This window comes from Lycorma delicatula, chromosome 8, assembly GCF_047948215.1.
Source record: "Lycorma delicatula isolate Av1 chromosome 8, ASM4794821v1, whole genome shotgun sequence".
In the NCBI taxonomy this organism is placed as follows: Eukaryota; Metazoa; Arthropoda; class Insecta; order Hemiptera; family Fulgoridae; genus Lycorma; species Lycorma delicatula.
This window is the reverse complement of record NC_134462.1, coordinates 109,427,403-109,454,771: the sequence shown is the minus strand read 5'-3', so window position 1 is coordinate 109,454,771 and position 27,369 is coordinate 109,427,403. Positions and strand designations below refer to the sequence as shown.

At 29.7% G+C, this 27,369-nt stretch overlaps 1 protein-coding gene across 6 annotated transcripts in view; it reads right to left on the bottom strand.

The window, feature by feature from the left end:
• iPLA2-VIA (calcium-independent phospholipase A2 VIA) overlaps positions 1 to 27,369 on the bottom strand; it is a 135,941-nt gene that overhangs the window by 57,409 nt on the left and 51,163 nt on the right. For 5 of the 6 annotated variants that reach the window (XR_012757359.1, XR_012757360.1, XM_075372800.1 and 2 more), the window contains exons 9-14: positions 25,311 to 25,533; positions 24,808 to 24,958; positions 20,131 to 20,319; positions 16,838 to 17,009; positions 10,153 to 10,295; positions 3,192 to 3,358 (exon numbers count right to left, since the gene is read on the bottom strand). Coding sequence is in view for 4 of the 6 variants with exons in the window: in XM_075372800.1 (XP_075228915.1) it covers positions 3,192 to 3,358; positions 10,153 to 10,295; positions 16,838 to 17,009; positions 20,131 to 20,319; positions 24,808 to 24,958; positions 25,311 to 25,533 (1,045 nt within the window). In the remaining 2 variants the exon portion in view is untranslated. The remainder of the gene's footprint in view (positions 1 to 3,191; positions 3,359 to 10,152; positions 10,296 to 16,837; positions 17,010 to 20,130; positions 20,320 to 24,807; positions 24,959 to 25,310; positions 25,534 to 27,369) is intronic. The other variant, XM_075372799.1, reaches the window with a different exon arrangement.

The window sequence follows — 27,369 nt, the reverse complement described above, 5'->3', positions numbered from 1 at the left end:
ATTAATTACAAGTCAAATTTTCAGTAAAAAAAAATAACAAAACAACCAATATATCAGTTACATATATATATATATATAGAATTTAATAAACTCAATACACAATTTCTCCATAAAGTTCTCAAATTCAAAAACCTATCGGGGCCTATCTAAACTATCAGCTTATTCATAAATAAAATTGAGTAAATAAAAACAAAACATACCAATCAATTTTTTTATTAATTCATTTATCTTGAAAAACCATTTAACTTCGAAGATCTATTTGCAATTGGCTCAAAATACAGAAAACCAAAATTAGTGTTTGAAGAGGTTAAATGAAGTAATTAGGAGACCGATTACTTCAAAATTTGAACTTTAGATATTAAGCAATACAGAGTGATTCTAAATTGCACAGCAATCTCTCAAGAGATGATTCTGTAGCCAAAAATAAGAAAAAAGGTTACATAAATGTAGGTCAGAAAACGATTCATTAACAAGTTTTGGCTTGCAAAACATTTAGCCCTGCTTTCTGTTCCCACTGTGAAATTTAAACCATACTAAAATTCTTAGGCTATAAATTGAGGGGTAAATATGGTGTTTCCTTATGGTTTTTTATCTAAGAAATTGAATAAAAGTGGTCGCAGACCTCTAACCCAATTAGGTTTTAATTAAAATTGGGTAAAATACAAACACGTTTTGTTGGATAATACACTTTTTTAGGTTTAGAATAAATAACTTTGTTAATTTACCAATAAACAAATAAAAATTTCTAGTTAACTTTATAGAGAATTTAAATCGGAGAAAATTGATGAAAATAATGTCTATCAAAAACAAATTTGATACGTTCAACTTTAATTACAAACAAAACACACAAAATAGATCGGAACAGCAATAGGATTTTAAACAAAACAATTTTCATCAATGTTTGAACAACATAATGTAAATAAAATCAAATAGCCAGGCATGTCTAACAGCATCATTATTAATAATAGTAGCTCCAGCTTCTATTATACGATGTTTCAGTTCTTCTTCTGTGACAATATAAACGAAATACAATAACAACTTCATCCAACACCAATGAAAAAAAATCTGCTGGCATGAAATCAAGATAGTCATTTTACTAGTTCGTCTCGACCAATTCATTACTTACTAAACGTGTTACTTAAATGATTCATCACATCACAATGTTAGTGAACAGGTGCACCATCATTGAAAAATCATATCTATACTATCTGCAAGTAGAATATTTTCCTACAGTTCCTTCAGATTTGTTTGCAAAAAATGCAAATACCGCTCACCACTGAGCCTTGGTGGAAAGAAAAAAGAAATTATGAGATTATCACCAAGAAGACTACACACCACACATTAAACGAAAAATTGTGTTGGAAATAACTTGTAGCAGCCTCATGGGAATTTTCTTCTGCCCAATTGTGAGTGTTTCTATAATTTACAATGCCATTTCTTGTATTTCTTTTTTCCAGGGCGAAAAACAATGAGTTCAGGTGTTATCATTGCCTGAACACAATATACTTGTCCAAATAAACAGATTCTTGAAAAACAGGACTCATCAGTAATTATAATATTTCTTAGGAAATCAGGATGATGTTCACATTTTCTAATTAACCATAGACAGAATTTCATCCATTAATCATAATCAGATTTACTAATAACTCTTGAATACATGCTGTATGGAATAGGTATAATTGTTCCTCCCATAATGTTCACCACACAGTTCATTACGCTATATGAAATCGATGTGACAACGTTCTGGTGCTTGAGGTGGGAGATACTTGTACCACACTCAATAATACTTCTTCAATGTTAGTATTTTTTCACAAAACATTCACAACCAACATAAAATCTTTGTGGTTTAAGCATTCTTATTTCTCAAACTTGCCACTCCAAAGCCTCAGAAGTTTTACAACATGGTACTCTTCAATCTGGATAATTTTCCCAGTATTCACGCACAGCAGCCAATCCATTTTTATTTACTTTACCATAAATTAACAACAGATCCGTCAACTCTCCAAATGAAAACAAATTTGTGGTACACCCATTGTGAATTACTGACCGAACAATAAAAGCACATACAATGTTCCAATGAACATTCAAATGTTAGACACTAAACTTAATTGTTGATCAGTCAACCTATGAAAATATAAAAATTTTTAATATGTTTTAGAAGGATGTCTTTCAAATTTATTTTTATAATTTTTAGCATTTGTATGTAAATTATACTATTTAAAATTGTATCGCTTTTCCAATCCAGTTTATGTTTTGTTTCTAATTAAAGTTGAATTATCAAATCTGTGTTTAATTTTATATAATTACATCAATTTTTTTAGAATGAAATTCTGTACAGTTATCTAAAAATTTTTTATTTGTTTATTGGTAAATTAACAAAGTTATTTTATTGCAAACCTACAAAAGTGTATTTTCCAACCAAACATTTCCTTATTTTACCCTGTCTTAAAACCTAAGTGAGATAGAGATCTGGAACCACTTTTATTCTATTTTTTAGATCAAAAACAATAATTAAACATCAAATTCACCCCTCGATTGGTACCCCAAGAATTTTAATATGGTTTTTTTTCACAGAGCGAGCAAAAAGCATGGTTAAATGTTTCACAGAGCTGAAACTCACTAACGAACCGTCCATTGACCTATGTTTGTATGAACCTTTATCTTACTTTTGGCTACAGAATCATCTCCCTAGAGATTGATGTGCAATTTAGAATCACTCTGTATATTGTATAAAGTTGATTGAATTTAAAAAAATTTAATATGTTTGTTTTATTAAGAACAAAAATAATCTAAGAAATATTCAAAGAAATTGAATAAAGTAGCAAGTTGAAGAGCTATCATTTGAGCAAAACACTTGCACAATAAAATTGGTAAGAAAAGAGCAATTCACTGAACTCAATAAAATTAGTCACATTAAAATTTATTACAATTTTATCAATTTAAAAGAAAATGTCTAATAGTTCATTAATTAATAATTAAAAAAATTAATTTAAAAGATGTATATTTTAACAAGCTCATCTAAAAGATCTAATAACAAGCAGGTAACATTTAAAAGCCATAAACCAATAAAAAATGTACAAACACAAACCAATCACTAACTACCAACCAACCAATAACCACACTACCACCAATTTTTTTTAATCTACGTAATTATTATACCACAAAATACAATACTTGAATATGGTACTCACAGTTTAATATGACAGCTAGTTTTTGAAGTTCTTTTCGGTTATTTTCCATGTAAGCCATCGATTCCCAAAGCATGTTCACCAACTTTTCATCACTTTTTTCATCCATTGCTACATCCTCACTCAGCTGAGGTGAGAATCGAAAAAAAGGAACATTTATCATTGAGCACCTATAAATGAAATCGATTAAATTAACTCAAAAAATAAAATAATAACTATTATTAATAATAATATCAATATTCATAAATTTACATATTAAAAAAAAAACAAATAAGTCGCTAGTAAATTTTCCCAAAAATTTTAAATAGTTTATTACTAGGATTTATTTCAATTTTTTTAAATTATTACCCCAGATTAAAGCAGAGGACTAAATTTAATTTTAATTCAAGTAACCTACATCTGCTAGAGTAATTACATCACTTTTTGAATAAGTGTAATTAAAGTCTTTCAACATGAACTGGTAATATCCCAAAAATTATCATTCATGCATATTTCACTAATGTTAAAACAATAATGATGGTTAAAGAATGTACCTCTCTTAACTTTACTGGCACGTTTTTATTAAGAAATAAAGAAATACATAATTTTAGAATATTTTTATACTGACCTGTGTGTCACACATAAGTATCAGAAAAACTGAGTCATTTCTGCAATACAATCAAAATTTGATGTAATAAGAACAACTTACCGTAACAAATTTTTTCAAACATCATTTATTTTCGTCTATTCTAAATGTGATTACTTTTTATTACTCAATACAGAGTTAGATATCTCTATAACAACAGCTCTGTACTTCTCAGATGAAGGATGAAAAACTACTAAATGAAATGATTTTTGTAAATAACTGATGTCTACAAGTTGTTTTAATTATGATAACTTTAATGAAAAATTAAGACACTACAACAGAGCTTGTAATTTTTTTTCACACTAAAAAATTTTTCACCGATCTGAGTCCTTCTCTTTAGAAAAGATAGTAAGGAGATAATATACAAAGTGATATTAAACTATTGAACTTGCTTCATTTTTCAAAACTGAGGGATACCAGGAGATATAAACAGGTGCAGATCTATGTAGTTTAAAATTACTACTTATGGTGTCCTTGAAATTTTTTCCCACCATCTTAGCACCTCCAAACTTTTTTTTTAACTAGGAATGTATGTGGATACATGATTTTAATGTAACATTTTATAAGAAAAACGATTACAAGAAAACCATTCTTCAACAAATGAAACTGCTGATTGGAGTACTGCGAATAGGTGGGCAATAAAAATTTGTTCATCCAAAGTTAATAAGGCAAATAGTGAGGATGAACCCGCAGTAATCAACCAGTTTCTGTGACTGATGAGAAGCAGCAAAAGGAGGTGGATGAATCAATTCAAAATGCCTGTTGCATCATCATCTACACAGGCATATAAAAAAGATAAAAGACACATTATTGTACAACTGGCCTACTGTGAAATCTGTTCACTTAGATGTCAAGCAAACACACACAAAAGAAAAAACAACAATGAAAGGAAAGTTGTGAACAGCTTCTGAAACTTGGGTGCATCATTATAACTTAGAAGAAAAATGGCAGAGCATAGAATACTGGAAAATGGTTTGCCACAATAAAAAAAATTCAAAACACAAGCCTCTACAAAAGAAATTCTCTTGATAATGTTCTGGGATTCAAAACACAGAACACATGACCGACTACCAGGAAGCCAGGTTAACTGTAAATTTTGTGTAATAATTAGAGATGGATACTTTAGAAGATGTGAGATCATGTTCAACAATCACGAAAATAATAATTCTGTAACAAGATAATGCTCAACCACACATGTGCGACCACCAAGCCCCTTGTGTATTATGAAACAAGTTAATTGAGTTGATAACATCCTATGTACAATAAGATAAAATTATCCAGGTAAAATCAACTTCAATAAACATTTTTTTTAATGAAGGGGCTAAAAACAGGAAAAAGGATTCAATAAAAGTAGAAAATGAAGTAAACAGTGTTCATAAACAGCGAGTTAAAATGTTAGTAAACAATGAGTTAATGGAAAACAATGACACCAGCTGTAGTAGAAAGGACTCCAATAGTGTTTTAATCACAAAAATCAGGGAAAGGGATTTAAAAATATTAAGTTTATACATCTAAGTTTGAGAAAACTGTCCAAGGTACAAACAGACCAGAATAAAATATATTTAACAAAATACTCTGAAAAATCTACAGCACTGCATAAGCACTGCATAAGAGTATCATACCTATTCCACAAATAATAAACACGTTTTAATAGATGTGTTTTTATATCAGAAACGGGAACAGAAATGGCTGGGATTCAATTAAGAAAAAGAGAAAGATTAAATAGGTTTGCTGAAAACCTTTGTCAATGTTTAGATGTGTTCCTTGAAAAATAAGGAATCTCAATGAAGATGTTAATAAATATTAGTATATGTACAAAATTTTAAAAGATTCTAAGTATGTACAATCATAAAATTATGGTTCATAATTATAATAATTAAAAATTAAATTAAAAACTAAAACTCAGTAATAAAAAAACACAGCATAAATGGAAAATTCCTATAACATATGCTAAAAAACCACAATGAAATATTACACTAACAATTTAAATTAACAAGAAAATTACCATCTGCCATATGCCAAATGGTATAAAAAGCTGAAACATATTATAGTAAAAATCAAATTAAAATAAAAAGGATTGACATGCAACAAAGACTTAATTCTTACAGTTTTCCAAATTATTTTAATGAGGTTTTAGAATGATCACAAACAAGACATAGATTCAATACTTAGGTCCAAAAGACCAATAAATTTTCCAGTATTAATGAAAAATGTCTAGACCTAAATAAATGTAGGGGATAAGACTTATTAGCAGGTTCACTAGAAGTGGCAATAGTTCCTGAACATTTAGAAATACCCAAAATTAAACATTTACTCAAATACAATGGTAAAGAGTCAACAAATTTATAAATCTGTAAGATTGTTTTGACATTTTTCAAAAAATATCTTAAAGAGTAGAGCTCCCATCAAAGTTAGAATCTCTCATCTAAATTAACATAACTCATTAGTAGCAGAACAGTAGAAAAAAGAGAAATCTAGAGTTAATAACTTATGCAAAAAAATTGATTCAGGAGAAAAGCTTATGACTGAATTTTGAACAACCTTAGTAAAAATTTAAGAAAATAGGCATAACAGGTGTAGCAAGGCAATATATTATCAGGAAGAAACAACATTAGCGATAAAGCAAGAAACAAAAGGAGTAATTAGAAATTATCAGCTCCATCTTGTTGAAGTATTAGCTGAAGTAAAACAGTGACATCAAACTTACTTTTAATCTGCATCCATGACCTGCTACTCTCAGTGATCAAAAAGAGTCAAGTAAAACCCTACACAGGTGTAACAGTGATGCGATCCACTGATAGCTAATATAAATACATAATTTCATACATAAACATAAAGCTATTCAACATCTCATCTCATCTCATGCAGTGTAATGTAGTAATAAATGAAAACAAGTTGGTCAAACAAGAAAATAATACCATTATTAGGTAATAATAAAACAAATCACCACTAATAAAGTGTAGGTGGAATGATTGATCATAATTTATCTGCCTTGGAATTGATCATGTACAAACATAATCATTTATATTAATAAAAAAAAGCTCAAACACTTTAGCTTTAATACTAATATCTGGCAGTGGTGTAATAAAATTTTTGAAAACAGTTTATCACAGACTGACAATTTTCTGTATGTATGATATTCAATACTACTTTGGGGATCATTATCTAAAGAAAATTTTGAAAAACCTTTTTGATTACAAAAAGAAGTCATTAGATACAATATGAATAAGAAAATATGAAACATATAGGCGAAAAAGGAAGATGTAAAATGATTTATAGGTCCTTTGTTACTTTGTTATAATCACTAGTAGAAAGCTAGATTTTAAAATCAAGTTAGATATCACAGAAATGGAACAAGTATGTAAATAAATGAGTTAAGTCCAAAGAACAATATAATTTGAATGTAAGATCTTTTGTAAAGTCAAAGTTCATAGAGAAATTATCAAATGATATTGATATGTGCCAATTGAATTTTTTTGTATTATATTGTTAAAAGCTTTTAAATAAAAGTAGTTTTTAATCTAACAAAGATTTACTTCCCTCTCTGATCATAAGTTAGGTAGTTGTATTTTTAGGGTTGGAGGATCAGATTATTTAACTTTTGACTTACCCAATTCACAGAACTGAGTAACCAGGGGATAGTAAAAAAAAAATTGAAGGTAGGCTACCCCAAACTCTAAATAGAAATAATGATTAAATCAAAGAATTTAAAGAATTAGCCTCTCAGAATTTTGTACCGAGTATAAACTAGTAATTAATATGACACATTCATACAAGACGCATTCATATCACATAAATTGTGAAGAAACTTTAAACCAAATTACTGACTGGAAAGTGTATCCCAGATCAGACATAAAATGATAATCTGATTAAAACGCTTAACAGAACTGTAATTGATATAAAAAAACCAATAAAAAATAGAGAACAAAGAGTTGAGTAACAGGCAGAATAAAAGAGAACATATAAGAATTGATGAAATAGAAAGTGGTAAAGAGGCAACTAAAAAGGTTAGTTCTTTAGAAAATGAAAGTATCAATTTAAAGAAGGCAATAAATAAATAAAGCAGCATACAAGAAGTTAAAAATAATAAAGCAGTATGCCTGGATAAAAAATAAATTTTTCAATTACCTATCAAATAATGAGAAATATATACTTTACTTATTGCAATAACAAATTAATTTTCTTAAATTAATCATTAATTTAACAGTATTAGTTCATCTCCAACAAAATAGAGATTGCTCAGTAGCAATCTCAACTCAGTAGTTGAATTGCAATATGCATAAATCATGCATATTATTTATTTAACCACAAATATTTTTTTCCTTTCCCTTCCCTCCCATATGGAACAATGGAACTTGTCAATGGAGTTTGCATCTGCATGCTCCACAGACCCCAACAGCTACTACAGTGGAGGCATACATAACAGCAGGGCCTCCCAAGTCAGTCTAAGAAGAAGTACATAGAAGCATATGTTTACCACGTTAGGGGGAGATTTCAGACCAAAGTCTGTTCTCTCTACGTTAAGCCCTTATGGGCTATTGATTTCTTGGCAGAACGCAATAGAATACTACTACCCAATGTTTCTCCAAGTTTAAATATAATACCATAATCTTTGGTTAAATGTTCCATAAGTAAAATCACTTATTGATCTCTGGTTAGAAGCATCAGGATAAATTATATAATCAACCACTGGAAAGGAGCCATCAAAAGATGGAAAGGAAATATAATAGGATAAAAGATAGGAAAAGAGCAAATGAAAGAAAATAACGTTTTTATTAAAAATTCGTGAACACTTTTTCAGCTCCAATAATATTTTCATACTAATGTGTACAGCCTATTCAATCCTATTTCTGTCAGACAGAGGAGTAACTTAGATGTATACCATCAGTTTGTGTGATAGTATGAATTCTTGTTTAAATTTTTCAGATGTTGAATTAGATTATTAGAGTTTCAACTGTAATTTTCATCAATTTCTTTCTCTTTCTTTAGAACATAAGGGTTTAGCACTATTAAGGGGTGTTAAAATTAACAACCCTTATGAATATACTTGCCAAACATTAAGTATTTTATCTTCCCCTAACACTAATCTTCCACATACACCTATAATACTATTATATTTAGAATTTATTTCCTCAAACTTCCCTTTTATTTTTCTATATACATCATTTTTTCCATAATTATTTATTTTTGAGATGTTGCTACATCTCAAAAAGTGTTTGTTGCAGGATGCAACAAACACTACTGTAAATCCCAACTCAGTAAATATTAAAGGATGCTAGATATCTTTGGGATGGAGTTCTGATTCACCATATATGTAAACAAAGCATGAACTGTATTATTAGTCTGTTAATTAGAAAGAAATTGTTTAAAATATTTGAATAGAATTAAATATCAATAAATGTATTTTTATGTAGCACAGTGCTACATAGCAGCAAAACATGGATAATAGAAAAGCCAGAAAAAGAATAAAATACTTTGAAATTCAATGTTTCAAGATGATTTTCAAAATTAATTGGTTCTTACAAATAAAAATGGATTTAAATGAAAAAGAGAGAAATTGATTGGCGAATCTTAAAAAAATAATAGCACACAGGAAAATACATCAAGGCATTCTGGGTTAGTGAATTTAGATCTAGAAGAAAATGTAAACAGCAAAACAAAATAAAACTCAAAATCTATGGAAAAATATAATTGATGAAGAGGTAAAGATATATTGAGAATAAGAAACTGATGGAGAACAGAAGGCAATGTGGAAGCACATCAAACAGATTACTGAGAGACTCTCAAAATCGAATAACCAATCACAAAAGAATTTTTTTTCACAAAAAAAAAAGTAATTTATATGACATAAATCAAATAGGTAAATTTTTCTTTTCCAATGTTCTACATAGCTACAGTTGATTTTTTTCATATGCAATCTAGATCTCTAAACAACTCTCTCTAGATCTATCTATAAACAGTGTATGCATGTCTATGATTTTTTTTTTAAGAAAATATGAAGAAATGCAATTATTAATATATTGTTAAAGATACCAGCTGCAACATTACAAAATATATTACAACATACAATAAATTTGTTATGATTTATTTTTACTCAAAATTTTCAGTACAAAAAGTAGCTTAGAAAAAACTCTGCTCAACATTAAATTTAAAAAAGGATAAATCTATTCAAATATACCTTAACTTTTTTAAGAAACCAATTATTTAACTTAACAGAAAAAAAAGAATTTATTAATAAAAAAAACGACTTGATAAAAAAAAATACTAAATAAAAAGTAGGCTATTTATCTTTATATAAAAAAAAGCACTTGCACAAAAGTGAATTCAGTACATGCTTACCATGCTCTGCATCGATCAATAACTCTGCCATCGGCTTGTGTTGCTTGATCAACAAGTAAAGTACCCAGAGCTGATAACCCTGCCATAAGTTTGGCTGAATCCCATAAACTATCTGGCCGAAAAACATCAATGCCTTTGGTCTGCTAAGAAATATTAAAAAAAAAAAAAACACAAAGGATAAAAATTTATTATATTAATAATCAGATCTGCCACAAAAATAAAACCCTAAACTCAAATGTTATTTTTATTGGTCAACTTAAACTATTATATATATATATATATATATTTTTTTTATCATAACTTTATAATGAAATAAGTAACAACCTAAGCAATTTATATTCATCTGATGCATTATACAAAACAGCTACTTGATCAATACTTTTTATCTGTCTTAACAACTTGACAACATGACATTAATGAAAAAAGTGACCCAGTTGATTCTTTATGTCTTGTGTTAAAGTTGTGATGTTTACTACTAAAAACACTAAATACTATGACAGCAGTTGGAGGACACAAATCACACCAAATTTTGTTTTTCACATCTTAATGAGATCATAACTCCAGAATTATGTAAGATCTTTAAATTTTAGTATTCACACAGGGGTTTTCCCACCTCAGAGGAACTAATAATTCTTTCACCAAAAAAAGGAGAATCCATGACATGAATCTTTTTTTGTCTCAGATGATTTAAAAAAATTATTAAAGTTTGTTCAGACAGAGTATCTATTTCTAAAACATCATATTGTCTTTGAGCAGCAGGGTTTTACTTATAAGAGATCAATGGACACATCTAATGAACAAGTTGCATTTCGTAGTCCATTGTGAATATTATAGGAAATAGAGGACAGGTCGGCACGATGTACTTCACTTTCATCGTTTTTAACACTGACCTTTGTGGAATCATATTAAAGAAACTGCCTAACTGCTTGAGTAAGGTGACAATAGACCTAATAGGTGTTAAATGGATAAAATTTAACCAATGTGATAACTTTTAAAGTAAAGCAAATAGCTGGCATCCTGTTCTATAAGTAAGCTGTTAATTTAAATATAGATCTAAGTTAGAGCCTCTTGATTTTTATCCTACTTATAAAGGATGTATTTGTAAAGGATAAGATGTTAACTACAAGGGCTACCTGAAAAGTAACTTAAAAATACAAATTAATAAAAAAATAATTTATTATAAACAACTTATAGCTACATCTTTTGGCTACTTTTCTATATAATTGCCATCCAGATTAAGGCACTTGTCACACCCGTAAACAAAATTTTGATACCCTCAAAACTGCCATCTGTGAATTAAACCAGGTAGTAACAATGTTTTTCAACTCCTCGTCATTTTCAAATGCTACATCACTTTACATTGGTCACAATTTCATACAGCACTGTTTGCAATAAATGAGGAAAAAACTTAGATAATTATGTTATCGTGAATTTTCACATCGATACTTGCAAACAAGTTCATCTGTGACAATTGAGAGTCGAACACTTCTTTTATTGTCGTAAATGTTTGTTCAACTTTCCTAAACAAATGATGCCACTGTCTTATTGCACTGTCACTCATGATATTCCCTCCACATATTGCACAAAATTCACTATGAATTTCAACAGCTGATAAGTTTTTTGTATGAAGGAAACAGATGACAGCACAAGCACTTCACAGTTTACAAAATTTTCAATAACAGCAGCTATTTCGAAGAAGAGTTTTACAAGAACACACATGCGAGTGATATTTCCAATAACACTAGTAGAACTGCACTGAACCAAGCTATTCAACTGTGCAAATATAGAATGTCTACCCCCAATCCTTCACGCAATACAGTGAACCAGAAGTTAATTTCCAATTAACCAGTTAATAGTCCTCATAGAATTGTATGCTGACACCCACAAATCAGCAAAAATAAATCGTTTGTTAGTGATAAGGTGGACCTACAAAACAATATCCATAATGGCGGTCAGAAGAAAATGTTATTCTATTCAACATGTATAAGTAAATAGTAATTAAATAGACAGGTAAACCAAAATCAAATTAAAACATTGGCAAAAAAGTATGTATATATTATGGAAACCAACAATATATAGAGTTAGTGCCGTTTCAAACTAGGACTTATGATCGATATAGATGTTCTTAGCTCTAAACTCTACATTTAGACTATACTACTTCAACATAAAAACTTTTAGTCAGATACTGTGATTCAACTGGCACTTTCAACATTTGATCCACAACAAGATTATCAAGAACTGTCAGATTAAAACTAATAAAAGGATGAAATATATGCCTAGAAGTTTTTCAGGTATTTTATCTACAGAAATTTTGCAGGTCAACAAAGCTACAGCATAAAGTATAGACAACTGCATTTTACTTTTATGAAAATCTATCATATGACAGCAGGTGCAAAATGTTTTTTAAAGCTCTGATTCATCAACAGTTTTATTTAACTCTGAGCTAAAAAAAAACCACGATTTGGATATTCAAGAAGATATAAAATATTTCAAATCAATAAGAATAAAAAAATATTTCCTCTTTTCTTGCTGTATCCCAGTTGTAAATAATTGGATGTTTGACATGAATATTTTCGACAAAAGGATGTTTGCCTTCTAAGAAGCAGTTTAGAATCATTTAAAGAGTAAACCAGTATGATTATCACATAATAAGCTATTCTAGACTTTTGTTTAAATTGTTTCTATATTGTTGGTTGAGACAATTAATACCATTTCCACTGTTATAAGAGAAAAGGATTGAATTTTACAAACTGCTTATAACAATTATAGTTTTTTAATGTGCACAAATACTACAATTTTGTCTATTTCTTTTATTTATTATTTTTTGTAAGCTATTATTTTAAAAAATAAAAAGAATAAAAAATATCTTATCCACAATAATTTTTACAGTGTGAATATGCTTGCATCCAGATGTTATAAATAGGGTATACATAACTAGCCTACAAATATATTATACTTCTTATAACTACATCGGTGTAAAGAAAATACAATTAAAAATAAGTAAATAGATAAAACTGCTAAAGAAAATGATTAAGATATAAAACAAACAATAAATTTAAAACAAAAAATTGTTTACAGCAAGATTTTCAGAACAATATAAAACATAAAAATTTTCAAACATGAGTGAACAAATAAAAATTTAATAATCAACATAGAGATCACAGAAATGAACCAGAATAATAGAGAAATTGATAACCCGGAAAAGTATTACATGCATTCATTTAAAAATAAATTAATACTAATAAACTAACAAACAGTACTCAATTATAATGATCTGCATAAATACTAAGATGTAATACAAACAGGCTTATTTTAATTAACAGTTCAATTTGTCTCTGGTCATGGTTAGACTTTATTTTTGTCAATGTTTCATCAAACTATATTCAAATATATGTATTTTTAAAACTTAGGATGATGTGAGATGTGAATACATCAAAAGTGGTGCTATCTAAGTAAACATCAACATTATATGTTTGCTATTTTAAATAATTAACACTTAATAAATTATAATACTATGAGAGAAAATGTTCAACATGTATAATGCATATATATTCTACAAGACCGGCAAGTGCAAGAGCACTTCCAGAGAATCACTTCATCTTAATCAACATAATACTATTAATTACAAACAAATTTACTAATAACTAAAATAAATTTAATTATTTTTACTTAATGTGTAAGTAAATTAAGATTAAGTAAATAAATTCCTCAGTTAAATTTCTTTAATAAGGTAACAGAGAAGACAACCACGGGAATAAAAGTATAAGGAGAGAGGATAAACATGCTATACTTAGCTGATGTTACAATAATAGTTAAAAGTACACTGGACCTTAATAAATGGCTGGCTAATTTGGAGGAAATAATGAATAAGAAATATAAAACTGTAGAATAAACAAAGGAAAACTAAAGTAATGATGTATAGCAAGAGAGAAGTTGTACGAAATAGGAAAAAGAGTGAAGCAGCAAAGGAAGTTACTTATTTGGGAAGCAAAATTACCACTGACAGCCAAGTCAAAAAGATAAAACCAATTATAAGACAATAATAAGAATTAAATAAGAAAAATAATAATTATGAGGCAATTATAAGACAAGCCAAATAAAACACGCGTTTTGTTTGCAGAAGAGTATGTTGGTAACAAAAGATTTTGAAGAAATTATTACAAAATAATTTCTTTCATAATTTCTTTCTCTGGTGTAAAATCTTAAAGCAAGCAAATTGTGGGTAGTAAGGAAGAAGGAACAAAAGGAAAAAGTCCTTTGAAATATTGTGCTGTAGAAGGATGGTAAAGATAGAGTGATATGATAATGTGAATAGAAGGAATGTCTGAACATATTTGAAATTCAATGGTTAAACAAGGATCAGTACTACAATGATATAAATAAAAGGGCATATTAAACATCTTTGATTATCACACGTCATTATTAAGGTATGATTCATTTAAGTGAAAATAAATTGTTTGATACTTCTAGATTAATATTTTATTCCGTATTTTTAGACAACCAGTAAATTTTGTTCTTCACTAATAATTTAAGTTTAGTGGTATTTGAATAATACAAACTATCTAGAGTGAGTGGTACAATCATAGAGTGAGTGAGTGGTATTATCATTTAGTAGAGAAAATAAGAAATGGCAGAAAATTATTTCATAATCATGTGCATATTTTAATATTTTTCATTAATATAAGGTATCTGTTTCAAGCCCAATTTAAAATGATTAAAAAAAATAATTTTATCTACAATGTAATATTTACAATTTTAATTACTAAACAATTACTCAATTACTTCTTAGCAATAACAGTTCTTGAGCTACCACAGAGTAGAAAACTAAGATGGCCAGCAATCTGAAATTTTCTCACAAAAAATTTCCATATTTATTTTTGAAGAGAATGTTTCTTTTAAGAATGTGCCAATTTCATTAAAATAGCTCGATCCATTCTAGAGATATCGATTAATATTTAAAAACACACAATGGTGAACAGTCAGAAAAAATGAGTTTTCAGACCAATGTTTATAGACATTTTCTTCTCATACTGATGTTAGGAATGCACTACTGAAAAATTAGATGATCTTTTTCATATATCCATAATGTGATGTTTGCAACAAAAAGTGTAACCATTATATAAATTCTGACCTAAATTTAAAATTAAATTAAATTGGGTTATGTAAATTTGTGAATTAATTTGTATTTTATTTTATATTAAACTATTTTATTATATGGATTTTTTATAAGTCGACGGACAATATATTTGTTAAAACGTAAAAGTTAAATTAATAGCAGCATGATTCATGTTATTAAATTCTTTCTTAAAATAGAATTTTAAGAAACATGATATCATGCTAAAAAATGTACTAATGTTTTCTATATAAAGACAGTTACGTTTGTATGAATACACATAATGGTTTAGACTTGTGACACCATCAGAAAGCATCAGTTATATGCGATTTCATCTTGGCAAGTTGTGTGTAGTAAGTATATAAAAAAAACTGATCATGAAATTATACAAACCATGAATTATAAGGAATACAGGAATAAGAATTTTAAATAAAAGGCCACTGCATAAGAAACATTCTTGGATTTACTAGATTTCTTACTCATTGATTAATTTTTTAAAGAAAATAACTTTAAAAATATTATTATTAAAATTCTAACATGTTAAAATGGCAAAACTATGTGTAAAATTATAATTAAAACTAATCTTGGATTGGCCAATTCTTTAGTATCATATGTATTAGTAAGATATTTTGTTAATTTTTGATGTGTACAAGTAGTTATTCAATAGAGGTTCTATGAATGAACCTAAGTAGACAAGTTATGGGACTTTTGAGTCAAATGTGTTTATTATCATTTTCTTTATTTTTATAAGTAATATGTATAATTCATCACTGTTAGTAATATTTTTCCATGTAATAAACTTTTTGTAATTTTTTTTGTAAAATTTGTGAGAACATATGCAGCATAATCCTAGTACATTATTTTTCAAACCTCAACGATTAAGTACATTTTGTGTTTAAAAAAAAAAATTAATTTTTTTTAAATTATAAATACATTTTTTGTGTGTTATTAAATTTGATGTTTTTTATAAAAGTTTACAATTTGGTAAAAAATAACGGAACAGAAGTATACAAAGGAGATATACATTAATTTATTCATTTAAACTCTCTATTCCAGTCTACCTTATGACTGTAAAGCACCTTATGTTTAAGAGGTACCAGTTAGAATCATTTTCTCCAGCAGTTATGGCACTCACTACAAGTCTCTATAGAGAACAGAAAGAAGGTATCACTTGAAGGGCTGAAAATCATCTGCATTTCAATGGTCTTGGAATGCCTATATGCAATAGTATATTCAGCCCAATAAAGAAACCAAGTTAGACCAACTTCCATAATCTTGATATGGAGCTTGTTATTCTTGAGATTGGCTTTGCTCTTTTTGGAAGCGATGCGTGACTCACATCAGGACACCATTATTGATACACCAACTGAAGTGCAAACATTGATACAACTAATTACTTCATGTATAAAAGAAGACAAAATTTGTACTCTGTAAATAACAAATCTCTTTAAAGAAAACTAAATAAAAGAACTTAAAATGTGAATAAGTCAAAGTCAAAGAGTGTACAAACAAATTGAATACTCTCAATTATAACTAACAAAATCAAAAATTAAATGCAAATAATATACCTACAGGTACAACTGGAATGCAACCGGTTCCCAAAGAGACAACAACACTTAAAGGACAAGCTTCAGATCCCCTACCAACTGCTTTTAATGCTAAGTTATATTCATGAATCTCCGTTATAGCATCCAATGTTGGATTATTTGCTATCAAACCACCATCCAGAAATCTATCACATGATCTAGAAATGAAAATAAAACATAATCTGCTTAAAAATATACATATTTCTAAATTAGCAAAAACTTTATTAAATTTAAAAAAAATTAATGATGAAAATTTATCATTATTGAATTATACGCCATACATTATTAGCATAAACATTTATATACACTTAGATATAATTTTCTGTACCATTACTTCACAAAATTTAAAATGAACAGTTTTAAACCAACTTCAATAATTACATTGTTAATGTTTATCGGCATAAGTTTTACTATTATGTTTAATCAGTGCCATATTAAACACCAGTATATCTGAATTTCTGGATTAACTTTGGACAAATAACTCATTCATTAAAAACCATTTAATTAAGAATATACCTCTATATCATGGTTAGTAAAAGTTACTTTTGATCATCGTTTATCTGACTTTTGGGGGGAGGAACCAGAATAGCCTGATTTCTTAAATTCTGTAAACACAATAAGTTTGCTAATAAAAAGAAATAAATAGAAAAACATAAAACAAAGTGGATCATTCAATAATTAGACAAATCATAACTGCAGAAAAAATATTTAATAAATTAAACTGAAACTGCCTTACATTCAAGTAGCATTCACAAAATAACAGTTTAAAAAAAATGTTCATTCAATGTAAAACTATTTAATACAATAAATTAGAACTGCCTGACTTTCCAATTGGCATATATAAAATATCAAATGTTTAGGAAGAATTTCCATTATTATAACCCCTTTTGTTTATTTCAAAATGTTTGCTCTGTTTGAATCATGTACCATGGAAGAACAGCAAGCTAGTTTTAAGATTTTTACTTTCTAGAGATGTAAAACCAGCCAAAATTCACTTGTACGTTAAAAAAATATATTAGAAAATATATTAAACGTGCAAATTTTTATAAATGGAATGAACAGTTTAAATTGGTCAGGACAAGTGTCACTGATTTTCATCATATTGGTAGACCAATGTAAGTTTTGACTGATGCTTTGAAAATTCACATTTATTATCTTATTCAAAAAGAACAGAGGTATGAAAATTTGATCTGAAATTTTGTAGTGTGAGTATGCAAGAGAGCAGATTACCAAAAAACATGTTCGAAGTAAGTTGTAAGAGAGTTGACTCAAGATCACATTTCCACAGAACCTAAACAATGGGTTTTACCAGAAGGTAGTGCTTTTTTTAAATCGCATAATAACGTATTATGATACTTGGGTTCATCATTTTTATTCAGATCCAAATATCAGAGTGGAATAGAAATGTCAGAGTTTTGTCTGCTAGGAAAAAATTCAAAACACCCGTTCGGCCGGTAAAGTGATGATAACAATGTTTTAGGACTACAAAGGCCTAATTTATTCTAATTATTAGGAAGAACCAAGTACAATTAACAGCAAATACTATTGAAACATGCTACAACAAAGCGTAAACATTGTAATAAAGTAACTATTGTTAGAAAATAAAGTAAAACCTGCAACAAGATGGAAATACCCTAGCTCTCTTGCAAAGGGGGTAAATCTCTACAATTACACTCTCCCCTCATCACTTAGAAGAAATTGAAAGCTACTCAAAAGTTGGATTGGGATGTGTTTCCACACCTATCGTAAGTCCCAATCTCACAAAATCAGCAATTTTTTTGTTTCATCTCCTCAAACAGTTTAAACATGACACTAAGTTCAATAATGTGGCAGGTCAAAGAATGCAGTACAAGAATAGCTCATTCACCAAGATGAACAACTCTTTACTACTGGAATAAGAAAGATCACAGAAAGATGGAACAAGTGGATAAATGTAGCCAGAAAGTATTTTGAAAAGTAGCATTAGTTTCACTATCACTGAATAAAAAATAATTTTTCTACTAATTCATCTCTTTAGTTATTAAATGAACCCTATATCTAAATGACAGTAAGAACAACAACAAAAAATTAGGTAGTTCACCTCATGTACAATTCAGTAGCATACTCTTGTCATCTGCATCTTTGGGCAAAGACATTTACTATATTTACTAATAATAGTACATATTATACACCTATGTCTTCACTGAATAATTACTCTAAACATCTGCTTTGAGGACCGAACTTTTTTTATTTGAAATAGTCTCACTTTTCTAATACTATTATCCTACTACCATTACCAATAACTATTACCCTATTACCATCAGGTTCAGTGATTGTATGTTTTCTCCAACATGTTTCCTAGCTACTGCCAGATCTAGTGTTTGTGTATACGCAAATGTAATTACTGCTACCAGCCTGCCAGGCCTGACATAGCTGCAGTGTAAGTGTAAATGTATCTGTAAATATATAGTCTTCAACAGACTGAGATCGACCATTCCTTGAAATATATAATATTTAATTGAAACCCATCTACCAAAGAACATCAGTATTCACAATCTAGCATTCAAATCCGTATAAAAGCAAAACCTTTTACAAGGAGTTGAATCTTAGAACTTTCGACTTAGAAATCAGCTGATTTATAAGTTCAGTGTAATAAATTTTACTCCAGATGTTCATTGCTTTGTTTAATTTTTTTATTTCTCTAGTATTTTTTTTTTTATAGGTTGATTATTTTTTATCCTATTATAAACAAAATTACACGAATTATAATTATAAAACAATATTTGGTATGAGAACTCTTTTTCTATTTTTAAACTTTCACGATATCACTAACTGTTATATCTTACCCTACTTAACATTTAAAAACTTGTTACAAACTTATATAATAGTAGAATTATTTGAAGCTTTCTTACAATTACATTACAAACAATTATTTATGAATTTTTTACTTCGATAAATCTCTATATTCTTTATTGAAAACTTTTTTCAATAACCTGAATCTTCATTCATCTAATTAAATATTAGACCAATTAACTTTGGCTCAGTTGGTTCTTACTGTTCAAAGAGAAGTGAAAAGGTATTTTGTTATAAAAAATTAAATGCACACATAATAATTAATGATAGATTCACTTGATAAACTCGATTCCACATATATAAAACAATAAATACCTAGCAACATCAAATTCAAACGCTATTTTAATAAAAGTACGGAGCCCATAACATCAACCAAAACCTAAAAAATTAAATTAAACAAGAAAATATTTTAAAACAACAAGATACTGTTTTATTGTAAGTATTTACCTGAAATACGAAGGTGCAGCTCCACTAGCCCTAGCAGCATGCCATAGCATCTGTTCATTAGGCGGGGGAGGAGGAACAAAAGAACCAGATGGCGGTGAAGGATCAATAATTTCACTCGGCGATTGATAATTCCTAAACAAATGCATATCAACTGGCTTCCTGTCAGCTAAAACCGCTGTTATCATCAACCTAAAAGAAAAAATAGAGACAAATATATTATAAAGTTAAATATATTATAAAGTTTCTTTGCAAATAATAAACTGTATTAATATTAAATTCACACGGTTAACTATCAGTAAACTAATAACCGCTTTAATGAAGAACATGAAAGAGTAACAATAACATCATCTTAGCACAACAGTTAGGATTTCAATAAGTCAATGTTGTTGTGGCTTTTCTCAATTAATAACGATTGTAAAAACCTTTTAATTAGAATTCTAATAGCAGTAAAGCAAGCTCAATAGTAAGATTTCTATTAGCAGAAAGTCTAAAGGGCCAAAGGAGTAGTATCTCTGCCTTTAATCTGGAGGTCCTGGGTTTGAATTCCAGTCAGACATGGCATTTTTCATAACTACATGAAAAATGGTAAGCCAGTGTACATAAAAGATGAAGCAGTTCTAAAAATTGACAATAAAGCTAGGGTACTGCCAGCTCACCTCACCATCTCAAAGCTTTATGAATATTTCTCTCAGATCTTTCATAAGTGAAATTTAATTTTAACATGATTTTTTTAGGTCTTAATTCAGAACTAAAAGAAATTATTAAAAAATTGCAAAAATTTGTTAAATTTTGCGAAGTACAGTACAATATGCCTTCATTTTTATAAGCATTTTAAAGACAAGCTTCTTCTGACAAACCTCTGCTAGCATAATTTTTGAATCTTTCAAAATATTGTTACATATTCTAATAAAAGCTGTTTTCATAACTAATGGTAGTCTTGTACATTGTAAAATATGAAAATTAATTACCACGTATCTTCTAACATTTTTAAAACTTTTATTGTAAATCAAAAAACGATTGTTCAATTTTATTCGAATAAAACCATGATTTACTAATATTAATAATATATTACTGTCTTTTGCAGGGAAAAAATTACTTAATGGCAACATTACATTTTATGCATAATCAAATAATAATTGAAATACTTTTAACATATAGTACATAAAATATTCCATTTGAAAAATTAGCAGTTGCACACGATTTTATATGAAAAGGAAGAAGTAAACGATATACACCCACCTCATAGGGGAAAACACCCGCCTAGTGACGTTCCAGTTGCCACCCCCCCCATTCCTTGTGCTGTTGGGCTTTAACGGGAGTCGTCTATCGCCCTCGGACTTTTTGCATCTCATAGTAATAAGCCTGGCCTTGTTGGGATGCCACTGATGTAAATGCCTCGGTAGACATTTGCATCAGTGATTTAATAACTCAGCTTATTGCCTTTGCTGTAGGCTTCGTCCGGACATCTTGAATGTCCTACATCATATCCCTCTGAACTAGCCAACCGTGCTCACGGAAGTGCGAACCCCCCACCTAGTTCTATTTATTAAGAACCAATTTTGTGAATATCTCTTAATTTGAGGCAAAATAACACCACATACCACCAAAGATGTTGATCGTAACACCGAAAATTTAGTCCTAGTTCACTTAGTGAACTCAACTTAGTTCAAACCCTAGACTTATGTTAAATTATGGACTGATAAACACCCACCATTAAATAATGGTGTATACACGCCTAACATTTTTTTTTTAAATAAGAACTTCTGGGGCAGAAAAATATGTACACAGCAGTCACAGCCATCTAACAGTAAATGAACACAACACAACAGTAAGTTGAATACAACTTTGTAGTACACTGTGCATAAACCACATCAGTTGCAGCTGTGTACTTACTTGATCATAATTTTTTTTCTTCATAAATAATGAATTCATACATGTTATCTGAACTGAAACTGCAAAAACTTTTCTGCATACAAAAATTTATTTACTAAAAACTGCAGCGCAACAAATATGTTAAAAGTCAGCAAATTAAACAACAAAAAAATTAATTTTTAATAACTTTAATTAATCATTTTTTGAAATACAACAAAAAATTATTAACTGTACTTATAAAAATGAAACAAAACATTCTTTTTAGCATTAACATTAATTTTAGAGAGGAAAACTAGATAATTCAACTAAAATTAGAAACTGAAACTTGAATAATACTTAAAAATATATACAAGAGCAGTTCGGAAAGCTTGCAGCCTAAAAAGGAAAACACAAAATTTCTTACTAAATTTTTTAAAATAGTCACCTTTTAAAGTAATGTACTTTAGTAATACACCATTGCTTTTCCAGCTTATTCATTCCTTCAGTAAAATACAATTTCTCAAGCTCTGCAAAATAGGTGTCTGTCTCAGCTGTGGCTTCCACCATTTGAGGCAAATCTTAGTCTACCAGGCCATTTATTCAAATTCAGAAACACAAAATAATCACTTGGAGCTAAATCTGGCGAATATGATGCATGTGGAAGCAATCCGAAGTGCAGTTAGTGGATTTTAACAGCAACAACAGAAAACTTGTCCATGGGGGCATTGTCATGGTGAAAAAGCACTTATTAATTGCCCAAATGTGGGCGTCTGGTCTTAATGGGCTTCTTCAATTGCTCGAACAATGCTGTGTAATATTCTCCAGTGATTATTTTCCTTTTTCCAGATAGTCTATGAGCAACACACCATGAACATCCCAAAAAAACAGTAGCCATGACTTTTCATGCTGATCAAACAATTTTTGCCTTCTTTGGAGCACTTCCACTGGTTTAAACCCACTATTTGGATGTTGCTTCGTCTCAGGGCTATAAGCCACGTTTCATCAGCAGTAATAAAATGTCATAAAGATTCAGCTGAATTACAATTGAACATGTCCAAACACTGCTGAGAAATTTTCATTTGAGGGTGTTTCTGGTCAACCGTTAACAAACGCAGCACCCATCACACTGATAGCTTTCTTATATCCAAATGCTCATGTAAGATGCGGTAATATCAGTAGACCGTACTGGTCTACTGATATTTTTGCAATCTCTGGAAACTCACATGTCTTCAATTGTCAATCTTTTAATACCACAGTATGGATTTTTGCAATGTTTTCATCAGTCATGGCGATTGCAGGGCGCCCTGAACACTCATCATCAAAGTTGGAGATTCAACCGTATTTGAATTCAGCTGCCCACTTTTTTACAATAAAAAATGATGGAGAAGATTCATTTAATGTTGAATCTAACTCATTTTTTTATATCTGTCTAGTTTAAATCTTTCAGAACAACATATTTTATTGCTGCTCAAATTTCAATTTTAATCATTTTGCACAAAATAACAACACTCATCTATTATCTCTTAACCACAACAATTAAATAACTGAAAAGACATGTTGGAAACTCTTTAGTACACCATCTAATAAATATTACATTAACTACAATAAAAGAAAAAAATTGATCAACTTGAACATTCTAATCAGTATATTTTTATCAGTGATAGAGTGTACTTCTTCAGGTAATTATTTAGTGATGGAAGTATTACCATGCAATAATGTAAGCTGATGCAGAAAATTAACCTATCCTCAAAAATAATTAAAAATTAAAATAAGTGCTGTCTTTGATAAACTTAACAACAACAACATAAATGCCTTGTAATACAGTAACCTCTATTATGTCTATAATTACCCCATAACTGCCACTAATATAAAGAACTGAACATTATAAATTTCAGTATATTAAGGCCAAATTATCATCCTTTGAATAACTTATGACAATCTGTTTGCCTGTAACTATGAGATTCATGAGAAACAACCCGTTTCGTAGATTTATAATTGGTTTAATGGAAATCACACATCCTGCACCGGCATACAAAGCCAAGCCAATAAGATAGAAAGAATGAGATAATGCAAAATAAATCTGTTTTGATAAATTTCAGGCACATTTGGTTTAGGTAGTAAAATCTACATAAACATCAAACATAGCATTTTTTAAGCTGCTGAACATATACCCTCTACTTATGGTGGTTCCAGAGGCTAAACAGAAAAAAATTTAAAAAAATGTTAATCCCCTTTAGACATAAGTCTAAAAAATTGACTTGTCTCACAAAAATGCAAAGGTTGGTTAAAATTAAATGACTCCTTTCCCCAGAACACTAACATTATAGAAACTGTTTTTTTTTTTTTTAATTTTGACTTAAAATATTATAATCTAACCACAGAGTCAGGAGTTAAAGATCATACTTCACATACAATCTCCTACATACAAGCACTTATTGGTAAAAGCTGTAAATAACCCACCGCAGGATCTTAAACTTAAATGACCAATGAAGACAAAGAACAGAATACGCCCCAATACAGTAAGGCAAACCATCCTGTATATGAAAGAACAAATCTGAATCACCTAACCCATTAAGTTCTATAACAAAATATACTCTTCAAACAAAATATATAATACAAAATAAAAAACAACACACCTAACCATAATTAAAGGTCTCAACAGTATACATAAATTTTAGTTTGGTTTACATAACTTTATGTAAACCAACTATCATGGTTTGGACCATGAATAACAGCAAATAATTAAAATAGTACCTTGATAATATAAAACGTATACTAACAAAATTAAAAACAGGAATGCAAAAACAAATAAATAATGTTACTCACTTTGGATGAGCTATATCAGACATAACAGTATTTGTTCCCAATGCATCTTTCAGCATCGATTCCAATGGTTCGCTACTGTACGGCCTACTCCCAGCAAATGCATATTCCTTCATTCTAAAGTATAAGCATTGACACTCCTTTAATGTTTTACCTAAAAGAAATTTTAAAAAGTATTTAATTAATGGCTGAAACAGGACCTTTGAATCTTTTAAATTTAGCAAAGAGCTCTGGTATAGTTTGATCATTTGATCATAGCGCATAAAGATTAGAGGACTGCAATTTTTTAGGTTAGAATACAAATAAAGGAAAACCCTGAAAGAGAGAAATATATTGTTACAAAAGGTACATTACTACAAAGAAGTTGGTAAGGAATACTTAAAAAACAGTGAGGAGCTAAAAACATGAAAGGATAAGAAAGAAAGTTACCACAATTAAAAACTATTTTTTGAACAATTTTCAATTTTACATATACATCAATAGAATTAATAATAATAAATATATACCTGCTGCTAATCCTAAAGCAAGTATAGCACCAGTACTAGTTCCAGCTACCCAATCAAAACAATGTATTATTGGACGCCCAACAGCAATTTCAAGTTGTAACAATATTCCAACTAGTATCAGACCTCTAATTCCACCACCATCTAGACACAATAAACGGCCACCTCTTGTTTCCTTCAAATCTTCCAATCGTCCACTTCCAAAGCATTGTAATATAGACCTTACCTAAACAAAGAGAAAAAAAATAAAACTACAGAACAGATAACTGGAGCAAACCAGTTTCCACACAATATTTTGCTGAAACCATCACCAAACAATGCAGATCAATACATGAGATCAAAGTTAACTCTGAAAGGATTAAAAAAAAAAAATTCCATTCTCGTTATGCAGCCTTTTACAATGATTCTTCATACAAATAACCGGCCCAGTGAGGGGTCTGGCGGCATGATTAATGATTACTAATCAAGATATTTTCACAAGGCAAACATCTCCAGGGATGACAGATTTTCTCTTTAAAAATCTGGTACCCATTCTTAAGGGGTTCTTTAATATCTGGAAGAAGGCAATTTCTACTTTACTATATATTTAAGCCAATTCATGCAAAATAGTTAATAATCCGCCGCTACTATCCAAAGTAAAAATAACCAGATCTCCAAAAATTGTTGGCAGAATGGGTACTACGACCTGGAGGAGATTTTAAGCACCCCCTGCAGGGTATTTTTTTATATTGTGCTTAAGCTGATTTGTAGAGAGGCCACCCTTTCTCACCAATATCAATCCCTTTTTCATACCCTTACTCAATTTTATGGGCCAGGTTGCCTGTAAACCAATTCAGGGAATCATTCCTGCCTGTCGGCTACACACTAAGCATAATGAATGAGATGTCTATGAGATGAAACCATATTCCGAGCCCTCCTAAAACACCAATAGAATATATGAATATCAGACATTAAAAAACACCCCACACAACCACTCAAATCGTTTAAATATTTTATATTTCATTTTGTCTTTTGTATCAGTTTAATTTTTTAATAAATAAACATATTGGTGTAATTAAACACAAACAACAGTAAGTGTGTAATAATTAATAAAATATGTATTTATTATAAACACTAGTCTTAGTCAGGAATATTGTAATTTTTGGCTTATCATTTTCAAAATTGTTTTAATTATGTTGATCTCTGTGACAGATTGGTGACAGATTAATGTTCCTTTCTGAAAGATTCTGAATTTAAATGCCTGTCAGGTTTGGCACTTTCCATGCACTACAGAATTCATTTATCACAAAGTGACTGTAATTGAGCATAATCCTATGGTTGCTTTGGGAATAACTAAATAAATTACCATTCTTATGACAAATATCATCACACTAATAATTAACAACATCACTTAATCTTATTTCACATTTTCTATTTACATATTCACAAATTCAATCGATAAAATCAAACATCTTAGGATATTTACATGCAATTCAATGGCATTGTAAACTTTTTAAGTTATATGAGGGTTATTTTTTTGCAAGGTCCGATCGGTCGCAAAAGAAAAAACCGCGCAAAAACCGGATGAACCTTTGCGCATATGTGTTGCGCAGCGTCTCTAGTATGGCCTTTAATCACACCGCGTCACTTCATTTAGTTCTGAACATGCAGCTAGCACGTAAACATGTCTACAACAATAGCATCTCCTGCCAAGTGTGAAGTGCGTGCGGTAATTCGATTTCTTCAGGCTGAGGGGTGTAATGCAGCTGAGATTCATCTGGTCTATTGCCAGCTGAGAATTGAGTCTTGGTTTTCACTGGGGCTGCCGCCACTCCATACTGGCTTGTTTTGACAGGGGAATGTAATGGTGGACCCACGTTTCATCGCAGGTGACGATCCGATTCAAAAACACATCACCTTCTTTCACAAACCTTGCGGTAAGCCTCTGACAAACCTTCAAATGTCTCAACTTCTGATCTACGGTCCAAAAGGCGAGAGACCCATTTGGCACACACTTTACTGAACTGTAGGTCGTTTGTGATGATCGCTTGACAGCTCCCATAACTTATTCCGACCTGCAATT